The 12,873-nt window shown below is 33.7% G+C and overlaps 1 protein-coding gene across 1 annotated transcript; it reads right to left on the bottom strand.

Annotated features, from left to right (window-relative positions):
• Positions 1-5,825: 5,825 nt before the first annotated feature.
• LOC127108401 (uncharacterized mitochondrial protein AtMg00810-like) lies at positions 5,826-6,338 on the bottom strand. The gene has a single exon (XM_051045866.1). It carries the CDS (start codon positions 6,336-6,338, stop codon positions 5,826-5,828), a length of 513 nt encoding a protein of 170 aa, XP_050901823.1.
• Positions 6,339-12,873: the final 6,535 nt, after the last annotated feature.

Below are 12,873 nucleotides of genomic sequence, written 5' to 3'. Positions count from 1 at the left end.
GTCATGTCAAAAGTTTCACTTTCATCGGTGAAAGTCTTTCTTTTGAGCAAAGAGATAGATAATAAACATGTAATTTCTCATTTATGGAAAAAATAAAAATATGAGAACACGTGCAATAATCACAATAGTGGGTATATATATTTTTTTTATTTCTTCTACATAAAAACAAAAATGAACCAGCCGGAGGAAATTGATCTATTTCTTAATAAGAATGAAAAAAGGGGCAGTGTCTTTATAGTAACATTCTTTTTTTTTTCTAAACTTAAGCAATTAATTATTGTTTGGACTATATTTAGATTTTCATATGGATTTGCGTCTCAATCCTTTTGCTACGCACCCCTTACTTTGTTTGATTAGGATAGAAACCACCTCCAACTTTAATTTCCCTTTTCTATTTATTTAATTTTTATTTATTTATTTCTATTTTATTTATTTAATCTTTATTTTATTATTAAAAACACCAGTTTTATAAATTAGTTGATTTTAATGATTAGATTTTTCTTTTTATTAATTTAATTTAGGTTAACCTTTTAATTATTAACATGATATAAATATATAAATTGATTCTTTTATTAGATTGTTTAATTTATTTTTAAAAATACAAAATCTCATCTTTCTTATATTTAAGTTTAATTTGGTTATTATTAGGTTTTCAGATTAGTCGATTCTAATTATTAACATAAAAATAATAACTTGTTTATTTCACTTTTTTTCATTAATATTTAATTAATAAAAAAATACAAAAAAAATAGGTCCATTTCACTTTATTAGATTATAATTTATTTTATCTTACTATATTTATTTTAGTTTAGCTTATTTTCCTTCATTTTTCATAATAAAAATAAAAAATACAATAAATCTTTCATTCTCTTTTATTCATCAAAACTACCAAAAACATGTCTTATTTCATTCAATTAAAAAATACAACAAAAAAAAACCTTTATTTTCATTTAATTAGTAAAATTAAAAAAAATAACGGATCTCTTTTTTATAAACCGGATGAAAAGACCTCTTACAAGTTGTATAGTTTGGTCAGTCGAATGTTCGCCTTCCATCTTAAAATCAATTCAACTCATCAAAGTCATTCTTATTCTACCGTCGCGCAATAAAAACGTTTTTATAAATTAAAATCAATCAAACATACACATATATTATTGCAAACTACGATGCCTTGATTTTCTCATTGTACTTTGAGAATAAGTAGGTACGAGATTTTGAAACCTTAGCATGCGCAATAATAATAAAAAATATTTAGTAAATATTTTTGTCATAAATAAATAAAATAAAATACATGCATACACTCCCTTAACAAACCCTTAACCCTTAGAACTATAGGAGGTTTTAGTTAAGTACAACGGATGTAAGGGGTGCTAATATTTTTTCCATCATCGACTCTTGAACCCATATTTGGTTGTGATGGCCATCTTATCCTTTTCCCCTTAGGGTTCTATCATTATTTCTCATTTCATTAGGAATAAATAAAATTTGGTGGCGACTCTATTAGTCATCTGCGAGCGTGTGATGCGCTGACGAGTTCATATTTTTCGAGATGCGACTGTTGGAGACTCTGTTGGGGATATGTCCCTATAGAGAGTCAAACATATCCTTTAGTTTTATGGTTGTGTGTTTTTGTTTATTTGTCTTATTTTAATCCTCATTTTATTTATTTTATTTTCTACTTTATTTTAAAAAAAAATTATATATTATTTTGCCTTAATGGGTTTTAATTTCTATTTGAGTGAGATATTACAATGGAGTCTGAGAAAAAGCGTAAGCTAGTATGTGGTTGCGTAGTGTTGACCATCGGGACATAAATCTCGTTTGAAAAACATGAAAACCACGCCCAAAATAGATCCACTTGAAAGTGTTGTTGTCCTACAAGTATTTGTAGTTGTGGCAATATCGATCAAGAAGATCCTTGATTCTGGGGACCTTTTATAGGGATCCTTAACCCATGTTATTAATACCAATGATCGTGTAGTGTTAACCTTCGAGACGTATATCCTGTTAGGCTGGCGCGAAAGCCTCACCCAGAATAGATCCGATTTAGGGTATCAATGTCTTACAAGTATTTGTAATGACGACAGTCCTTTCAATCAGGGTCCATGACTTTGGGAACATACTCAGATACCTTATCTAAGGAAACCCTAGAACCTACACATGAGGGGATTATGGAATACATATCATTAGGTTACCCTTATATTTAGCCTATGCATATGTCTCAAACCAATCTTTACATGCATATCATTCATTCAAATTTTTTGAGCATACACATTTGGTGTTTTCAGGGTTTTTTTTTTAAAAAGAAGAAAAATTATTTTCAGCATTTAAAAGCCATGAATCATGCCATAAGAAATACTTACCCTCTCAAGTTCAAATCCCCACGTTTAGGAGACCTGAAAGACTTGGTCTTTGAGTTATCCGATAACAACGCCAGAGCTTTCAGAAAAGAATATAAGAATCTCCTCGATCTTGTGAATATTGAAGTGGACCCTGGGGTCATTACTGGTTTAACACAGTTCTATGACTCTCCCCTGAGGTGTTTTACCTTTCAAGATTATCAATTAGCACCTACCCTAGAGGAATTTGAAAACATCATCGGAATCTATGTGAAAGACCGAGCTCCTTTTATCGGTCTTGGTGAAGCTTTAAACTATCAGTTTCTAGCCACTATCTTATATCTTGGAAGACGGGATGTCTTAGCCAATATGACTACCAAGGACAGTGGCCTAGGTTTCTCTCAAAAGTTCTTGGAAAATAGGGCATGAAACCTTATAAAATCCAAAGATTGGGGTGCCTTTAACGCGACTTTAGCCCTCCTAACCTATGGGATCGTCATATTCCCCAAATTAGACGGCTTCATAGATACATCCGCTATCAGTGTCTTCTTGTCTAGAAATTCAATCCCTACTCTCCTTTATGATATCTATTATCACCATCATGTAAGACTTGAGAAGAAAAGTGGGACCATTGTATGTTGTGCTCCTCTATTGTACATCTGGTACTTAAGTCACCTACCTAAGAAGGGACCCTTCACCAACAATCATGACAATCTCAAGAGGCCATAAAGGATAATAGCTTTAACTATGACGAGATTTCTTGGTACTATCGAGATTATGATGATATATATATATCATCTTTAGTTGTGGCGACTTTCTAAATGTGCCCCTTATGGGATCTCGAAGGTGCATTAATTATAACCCTGTACTTGCTCTGAGGCAGCTAGGGTACCCAATGTTGGATAAACTTGATGACGAGGTTGTTAAAGGGTTTTATTTTATACGAAGGGGTTAAAAATCCTAGCCTATTGAAGATAGTCTAAAGAGCGTGGACCATAATTCATAGAAAATAATTTGGGAAAAAGACACTGAGGGAGATCCTAGCCCCTTATGGGATCTCCCTTAATTTTATTTTATTTAAGATTTTCTTAATCTCCCTCCACCTTTGCACCTGTGTCATTCTCATTTAATACGTGACACTCACGTGTCAGTGCCACAAACAATATAAAATTTGACATGTAAATTAATTAAAACAAAAAATGATTTTATAATATTAATGAATATAGGGTCCATTTGTTTTGGTTATTTTTTTAAATAATTTTTATAATGTAACATATTTTGATGTAAAAAAAATTTACAAAGAAACTTTTAATAAAAATTTCAAATGAAAATTTGGTTTGAATAGTTATTTTTAAAATGTTATTTTTAAAATGTTATTTTTAAAATGTTATTTTTAAAATGTTATTTTTAAAATGTTATTTTTAAAATGTTATTTTAGATATTTTATAATTTTATCGATTTTTTTTATATCAAAATTTTAAAAAATCACTTAACTTTAAAGCTATTTCAAATAATTTTTCATAAAAATCATTTTTGAAATAGAACTTTTTGAAAAAACTATGATTTTGATTATACTTTGATCTTATGTTTTAGTATATCAAAATTAATCTTTCAATTTATAAAAAATAAATTTTGAAAAACTTATAATATTTTGAAAAACATTTTTTAAAATCCATTTTCAAAAATACATTTTTTTTAAAACTAAAACAAACTGACCCATAATTAATAAATAGATATTTTTTTAATCCACCTACTTCACTTCTTCACCTCATACCTTTATCAAAATTCAAAAGATTTAAACACCCAATATTTAAAAAAAAAAAGAAAAAAAATAGTACTTGACAATAAAAATACTGCTCTTACAATAAATCTTACTCCTAACATGAAACAAAAATTGATATTGTTATTTCTCTTTAATCAATCAACATTACCATGGATTCAAGCAACAACATCAACAATGAAACAATGTTGAATCTACCAAAACCCATAACTATATCCAAACCGGGTAACCTATATTCGACAATATTTGTTCAAGCAGACCCATCTTCATTCAAGTTGTCCATTGCTTCAGATCTGGAGTCAAGTGTCGGATGTTCAGATCTGAAGATGGGTACCAGAAGTTGAAATTCAGATTTTTCTGTTGCTGAGAATGAGAATTTGAAGTATCAAAATACAATTATTCATTTGATACTAACACGACATCGATTTTAATGTTGAGGTTTGTTTTCAACCCCGCGAACATCAAGAGTGAGAGACAAATTTGAGTGATATGTGAACCTAGTGATCAACATCAACATTAAGTGAGGAATAAAAGTTATTCCTTTTCTTATTAATTTGAGTGATATGTGATGTGTTTTCAACACTAAGAAGAAGATATAGAAGAAAGAGGAGGAAGTGCAAGATCTGTGTTCCTGTTGATTTTGGTGTAGTAAAAAGGTGACTTTGTGATAACATCTCTAATTTGTTTTGTTTTATTTCTAAGTTTCTCAATTATCAAATCATAATCAATTTTCTCTAAATTAAAAGATTAATTTTAACATTCTATAACATAAATATACATTATTGAATATTAAAATATAGTTGAAATGCAATTTTTTTAAAAGTTGTATTTTAAAAATGATTTTTATGAAAAATTATTTGAAATAACTTCAAAATTAAGTGATTTTTTGAAATTTTGATATTCAATTTTTTTTCATTAAAATGATAAAATATCTAAAATAAAATTTTAAAAATAATTATTCAAACCAAAATTTCATTTGAAGTTTATGAAAAATTTCTTTATAAATTTTTTTTACACAAAAGTATGTTACACTAACAAAATCATTTAAAAAAAGTCAAAACAAACTTACCCTAAGTATCTTGTGTTAGTGCACAAGATGAAGAAGAGAGGAGAGAGAATAACAAACTTCCACTACTCTACTAAAACGATTGCACTACAATACTCAGTGGATACAACGGTTGACATCTACAATATAATATATACACAAATAATAATGTCATGTAGGCAACTACACTAACTAGGTTAAGCACAAAACAAATACTACTAATGTTGAATATTAATTACTTCTAACATAATCCTTTAATTCGTATTCATGTAGTCAAAACTAACAACACCAATTTCATCCCTAAAGTGGATAAATTAACTAGTTTTGATCACTTTAATCAGAACATCTACCAGTTGCTTTTGGATGCTACAGTGCATATCTTCTAGCACTCCAATCTGAACATGACATTCAGAAAATGAAACTTAGTCTCAATATGTTTGCTTCTCCCATACAACACTAGGTTCTTGACAAGATTGATTGTAGACTTATTATCAATCATTATCTTTAGAGGCTTGTTTACCTTGATCTTCATATCCTTCAGTAAATTCAGAAGTGAAATAACTTGACATACAGCCATATCACCTATAATATATTCAGCTTCACAGGTTGACAAAGCAACAATTGGTTGCTTCATGAAACACTAAGAAATATGACCTCTCAGTTACTTAAACAAATATCCAGAAGTACTTTTTCTGTCAACTATGTCTCCACACCAATCAGAGTCTGAGTAACACATCAACTCTGTATTAGTCTTCTCTCCAGAAGAGAATAAAACTCCATACTTCAGAGTCCCCTTAATATACCTCAGAATACTGAAAACAACTTGATAATGAGACCACTTTGGCTTACTCATGAAGCTACTAACCATTCTAACTGTATAGCAAATATCAGGTCTGACATTACATAAATACCTCAGAGAGCCAACCAACTGCTTCAAAGTTGTGTCATCTACATCATCACCTTTAGAATCAGAATCCAATTTGTGATTTGTTTCTGACGGTGTGACATCAACCTTACAATTTAACAACTCAAATCTCTTCAGAAGCTCATGTTCATATTTCAACTGATGCAAAATGACACCCTTCTTAGAGTACATAAACTTCATCCCTAGTAAATATGTCATCTTTCCTAGATCAGTTATCTCAAATTCACTCATCAACACCTTCTTTAACATAGCTATCTAATGTTCACAACTCCTTGTTAGCAACATGTCATCAATATATAAACACACCAAAATCATAACAAAAACGGATATGGATGCAACCCTAGCATTCCACTTGATGAGCACCTAAATCAACTAACCTTTTTCTTACATGATGCATAATCATTAAAAATCTAACAGGACTGGTTTAAGCGGATATTACATGTTCAACAACCAGTCGCAAGTTCACCCAGTAAATCACAAGCTAACATAATTCACTATAACTAACCTAAGGACAACGTACGGAATCATACCCAATTAACTGATTTGGTAGTTATAACAAACTAACCGCTCTAACAGAATGGAGAGTTTCGAACCAACTAGAATGTGAGATGAAAATGAATGTGAGGTTCACCAAATAACTGAAAAGCTATAAATACTCACCAAGCCTCATTCACAAGGGATCACTTTTTTTTATTCTGACTCTCCTCTGCAACTTTCGTTTCCCCTTTTTCTTACCCTCACCAAAAGCTCTTCTGAAGAGGTTCTTGGAGCTTCACATGGAAGCTTCATTTTCACTCGAGCTATACTCCACGTGAGGCCATCGTCATGCTCTATTACGCTCGTAGTTGTTGGCAAGAAGAAGAAGAAGAGAAGAGGAATCTCGGTCGACATACTTGACTCCCTCACACCGTCTGCAGCACAATCATCGCCGAAAAAGGTCGAAGGTAAGAGCTCCTCCGCTTCATCTTAAATCGAATCTCTAGGTAGCTTTAGACCTCGCTCGCAGTTTTCGAACTAGGCTTTGTTTTGGATCTTAATTTGTTGTTAGGGTGGAATTGAGAGGTTTAGGCTAGGCAAAGGACCGGTGATTCTTGGAGGTCATGTTCGAACTGCTGCCGTCACCTCCCGCGCAGTGGCGTCTTTGTTTAACGGCGAGAATGAAAAGACGAGAGGGAAGAATCCTTCGTTTAAATTTGGAGCCATCGGTTTATTTCCCAAGCGTGTTTAACGGTTGAAGCTGATTAATACCCTCTTAATCCCAAGATTTAGGAGCTAATGACCGTTTACCGTTTGATTAACCCTAGGTTGAGACTATTGTCATTTCCAATGTGTGGCTTCTCATTTGGTTATGGGCGGTTGTAGCCGTTGGATTGTGGGATGACATTTAGGCCCATTTTGGTTTTTTGACAGTGGCATTTTTTGGTGAAAATCAGGCCCATCGTGTGGGCCTTTACTTCACGGTATGCAGAATTTGGGGAACTGCTATCCGCCCCCCCCCCCAAATCGTGGTGGATTATTCTGGTTGCAAGAGGATATTCATGGGCCTAAGGCCCGTTTTCTATCCACACTACCATTCCTAATTCTGCACCCCTGGTTCTGTTTAATTTCATTTTTCATTTTTCATTTAGCCTTAGAATAATTAGGTTTAGTTAATTCTTGATTAGTCCTTTTTAGCTTAATTGATTTTAGTGCTTAGTTAAAATCTTGGGGAAATTAACTTTAGGTTTTAATTAGAGAAAAATTAGATAATTAGAATATTATTGTTTTAGAACTTAGTTAATTTTTTAAATCTTTAGACTTAATTGATTAGAGTAGTTTTAGAACTCGTTGAATCCATTAGGTTTTGATTAGAACTTGGAATAGGGTTTAATCCGTAAATAGAATAGATTTTAGAATAATAGAAATATCAGAAATAATATCTTTTAGATTTTAGAAGTATTAGAAATAATAGAATTTTGATTTTTTAGAATTTAATTAGAATATTGGAAATAGTTAGAATTAGACTATGATTTTAGAAATATTAACTTTTAGTTTAATTAGGTTGTAAAGTGGATTAAGTTTAGTTAGATCCTTTAAAATTAGATTTGATTTAGGATTTGATGTGGCGTTTTAATTAATTGTTGCTTTGTTAGAAATTTGATAACAATATTTTGTGAATGACCATTTTACCCTTTAGGGGTTTATCTTACCGTTTTGACTATATAAATGCATGAGCCCTTAGGACTACAATTTGACATTAGAAGTTTAATCAATTATTAACAATGACATGCTCCCTTAGGGTTGGTACATAGAATTTTCGTCAAGATTTTTTATCAACCATGACATGATCCCTTAGGATAATTCGATTAATTTCTAACCATTAGATTAGGTTTTAACCTAGTTTCCAAATTAATTCAAACCTTCTGATTCAAGTTGATCAAGAGAAATTTTGATAAACTAAATGCTTGGAACTTGTATGATCCCACAGTCTAAGTTGAGTGACCAAAAGACCCTTTGTCACTTAATGAGACTTTTCTTCTAAGCCGTGGAGCTCGAAGCCTCAAGTCAGATTCTCGATCAAGGAATCCTCAGTCATACCAAGTAGTGGATAATACAAGCAATCAAAGGTGGCAAACTACAAGAGTTTGTTAAATCAAAGTTAGAATTGTGTGGCATGAGCCTTAAGCAATGGAGAAGGAGTGAGACTAGAGAATTCCTACCCCCATTCTGAATATCTTTGGGTATGGGACGAATGATCCAACGCTCATCGTGTTCACCTCTATTCATAAACTTTAGCACAATTCTAATCATATGATTGACAAGTCTCTCTCCCTTCATAAAGCATCATGCAACAAGCAAGGACTGCATCAACAACTTATCAATCATGAATCGAGTCGTACGACACGAGCCTTAAGCAATGGAGAAGGAGTGGGACTGGAGAATTCATACCCCCATTCTGAATATCTTTGGGTATGGGATGAATGACCCAACATTCATCGTATTCACCTCTATTCATAGACTTTAATGCAATTTGAATCGAACGATTGAGAAGGTCTTCATCAATACAAGAAACAACAAAGATTCTTCTCTCTCCACTTGAAAGTTAAGACAAGAGTTACATGCTACGAGCCTTAAGTGGTAAAGAAGGAATGAGACTGAAGCTTTCCTACACTCATTCTGGATATCTTTGGGTGCGGGACGTTTGGCTCGTTGCTTATCGTATCCATCTTTACTCATAGACTTTAGTGTGATTCTTATCAAATAACTATCAAGTCTACCCATTATCCATTCTAATCATTTCAATTCCACTATTCAATCATCTCTTCTTGCCTCCTTAATCATCTTGCTTTCATCCCTAGTGGGCTGAACTACAAGAGCTCTGATTTTCATATTGCACTATAAGGATACGTAGGCAGGACAACCCAATTTCTTCGCGAGCTACCCTATTTATCAATCAATCATGCTCGATTCATTCAATATATACCATCTTTTTAAGATCAACCATACTTCTCCTTGGACTCCTTGTCTATCCTTTTAGGATGATTTAACGATAATCCACCTCATCAATCGAGAGTTGTTTGGCTCATACCCAAACATTTAATTCATTATTTTCGGCTAAGACGCCACTTTGCTCTTCGATTCAGAGTCTATCCCTCTATGGGATCCAATATACTATTCTTATTTGATCTCGAACTATTAGTTCCCCATCCAATGATATACAGTTCCTTGTACACAACAATACTTTCTCTTGGGCCCCACTTTTACCCCTTTGAGACATTGTAGCACCAGTTTATCTTGTGAATAGAGAGTTGCTTGGCTCGTACCCAGACATTTAATTCATTCCTTTGGTTAAGAGGCTTGTTTACTCTTAGATTCCAAGTTTCATCCATTTATGGGTTCCCTTGACCCCATTTTGTTGGTACAAGTCACACTCTTCATCATGGTATGTCTCTCCCTCTATTCTCGTGGTTCCGAACTACGATTGCTCTGACTTTCTCATTGCACGATGAGAATATGTAGGCACGAAGATGTGAATCCTTGGAGAGCACACTCTTAATTATTCCTTCTTCCGCCTTAGGGAACCATCCATATCTTTCACTATTCATTACCTGCCTTCGATCATAAATCGTTCGCCCAGTGACATATTATTCCTTTGAGATCAGAAATACACTTTCTTTGGAATTCCATATACATCCTTTTAGGACGTCTAACGTAAAATCCGCATTTCTATCTAGAGTTGTTTGGCTCGTTACCCAGATATCGCTATGGTGCAAATCTCATTTCTCTTATGGATTCCAATACATTTTCACCTTTCGGTTTCAAACAATACTTCTTCAGTCAGTTAGCATCAAATATTCACTTCTGTGACTTCGGTCGCTTCCTTCCATTCATCTCCATGTAACATTAATCACGACCTACATTCATATACTACTTTCATTCACTCCACGTGATATACCTATTCTTTGAGCCAAATACATTATACTGTTGTGCTCCATCTTGTACCTCCTTGTGAACCAAGATTTATTTGGCTCGTATCCCAAACACCTAATTCCTCTCTTTTTCGATCGTTCCAATACAATGATACTATGTTGTAGGCCCTCACTTGTTGGTTCGTACCAGTTTACTCTTGGGTTCATATTTCACCCTTGTTGGAGTTCAAATCATACAATACTTTGGTTCAGACCATTCTTTGATCACAATTCTTTTCATCTCCCGCCTCTAGTTCCTTGAACTACGAAGCTCTGAATTCCTCATTGTACTATGAGGATACGTAGGCCTGAGGGCCCCAATCCTCACCGAGCACTTTATCTATTTTCCTTCCTTTTCCCATTCTTTTGCGAGTAATCTTAGATATCACACCCATTCGAGCAAGAACAATCAAAACGGTTCCCATGGAGTACCATGGATGTTTGGGGTGCTAATACCTTCCCCTTGTATAACTGACTTCTTTACCCAACATATCTCTTTCCCCCGGATTTTATCGATGTTTTCCCTTTCCTTCTGGAATAAATAAAGTTCGATGGCGACTCTATTGTATGTTCGAGCGTGCGATACGTTCGGGTATATTTCCTCTAGCTTCAATGCCTCACCGCCGTAGCACCGTACCAGTGTGACCCACACAACCTTCGTCGTCGTCGAATCAACGATTTTCTCAAACACGTTCACATCCACACACTAATGGATGTAGAGCAACGCCTTCTGATCCTTCTTCCTCAGATCACGATGTCTTTGTGCATCCGTTGCATTTTTCAGAAGTGCAACCTGAACGTAGCCGTCATTGACTAGATCAAGAACATCTTGAGCGCCAAACAACACATGCATCTGAATCAGCCTACGATTCCAGTTCTTGCCATCGAACACTGGAAGCTTGGTACTCAAATTATCGTTTTCGTTCATCTTCAACTTTGTGCAATACACTCAGATCTGACCAAACACTAGTGTTTCCCAATCCCACAGAATTAAGAAATGTGATTCTGTAACGATTCCGATCAAAAGTTCAACACGAACTCAAGAAACGAAATCAATCACACAATGTCTCACCGTTCACTCGTGTTTCCATGTGGATCTGAACTGAAGCTCTAGATGTCAAATGTTGATGCACAAGATGAAAAAGATGAAGATGAAAGAAAAGAGAGAAGAGAGGATAACAAACTTCCACTACTATACTAAAACGGTTACATCAAAATGGTTGCAGACACACTGCACTACAATGTTCAATGGAAACAACCGTTGGCCGTTACAATACTATATACACACGTAGGCAATAATACTAACTTACACTAACAAGATTAAACTTAACAAAATAAATACTCCTTATCAAAATTAATTACTTCAACCATCTTGATCTACCCTCTCACCCCCAAACATTATATAATTGTCTCTGTTTTTGGACAGATGTTAAAATTTAGGTCTTTTATACGTTGTAACTGTGTTTCACATCTAACAAATCCATGATGCCATAACATGTTTGGTATACTTGTCCCTAGATTCTATGATTTGTCAGCTTCCTATTATGAGTACTTTGAGTACCTTCCCTTTGATGTCAGCACGTTACAATTTGTATACTTAATTTGTGACACTTAATTAAAAAAATGTCATTCAGCCCCATATATTACTATCACTCACTATATATTTAAAAAACTGCAATTAACTCATTCAACCAATACAAACATACACTAGAAAATAATGAGATTTCTAGGTCCCTTAATGATTTCTCTAAAGTCAATCAACCATTCATAACGCCGGAAAGATATTGAAAAATTCATAAGAGCCAATATCATGTGTAAATTGATGTAAATGAGGATACCAAAGTAGAGAAAAATCTCTATTGATGTTGAGACAGAAACAACACTTAAATCCTCTTTTTCTTTTCTTCTATAAATAGTTCAATCACAAATCATCTACATATTCACCATTCAAATCATAGTATTGCACTTAAATTTAAAGCATATTTGTTTTCAAGATGAAGTTCCAAAAAGAAAACACCTCATTTCACCCTCCACCACAACTTCAACTTTCAAACCACAAAGTTTCATCATCTTCTCAAAGTGTAGAATTACCAAGTAAGGTAAATAACTTAACACACAAGAATCATCATAAGCAATGGAAGAGCATGTCCCTATCAAACGGCAAAGGAAAAACACATGCGACCCCGGATGAATTCGATCTGAGACCGAGCGAACATGAAAACAAGAAACAACAAAGCTTCCATAAAAACGAAGCTATTGTCAAAGATGTTCAAAAGGGTAGCAAGAAAATGAAGGGTGGTGATGGATTGAAATGCTGTGCATTTGGAATGTGTCTT

The sequence above is a fragment of the Lathyrus oleraceus genome, chromosome 1 (assembly GCF_024323335.1).
Source record: "Lathyrus oleraceus cultivar Zhongwan6 chromosome 1, CAAS_Psat_ZW6_1.0, whole genome shotgun sequence".
In the NCBI taxonomy this organism is placed as follows: domain Eukaryota; kingdom Viridiplantae; phylum Streptophyta; class Magnoliopsida; order Fabales; family Fabaceae; genus Lathyrus; species Lathyrus oleraceus.
This window is presented reverse-complemented; position numbering and strand designations above follow the sequence as displayed.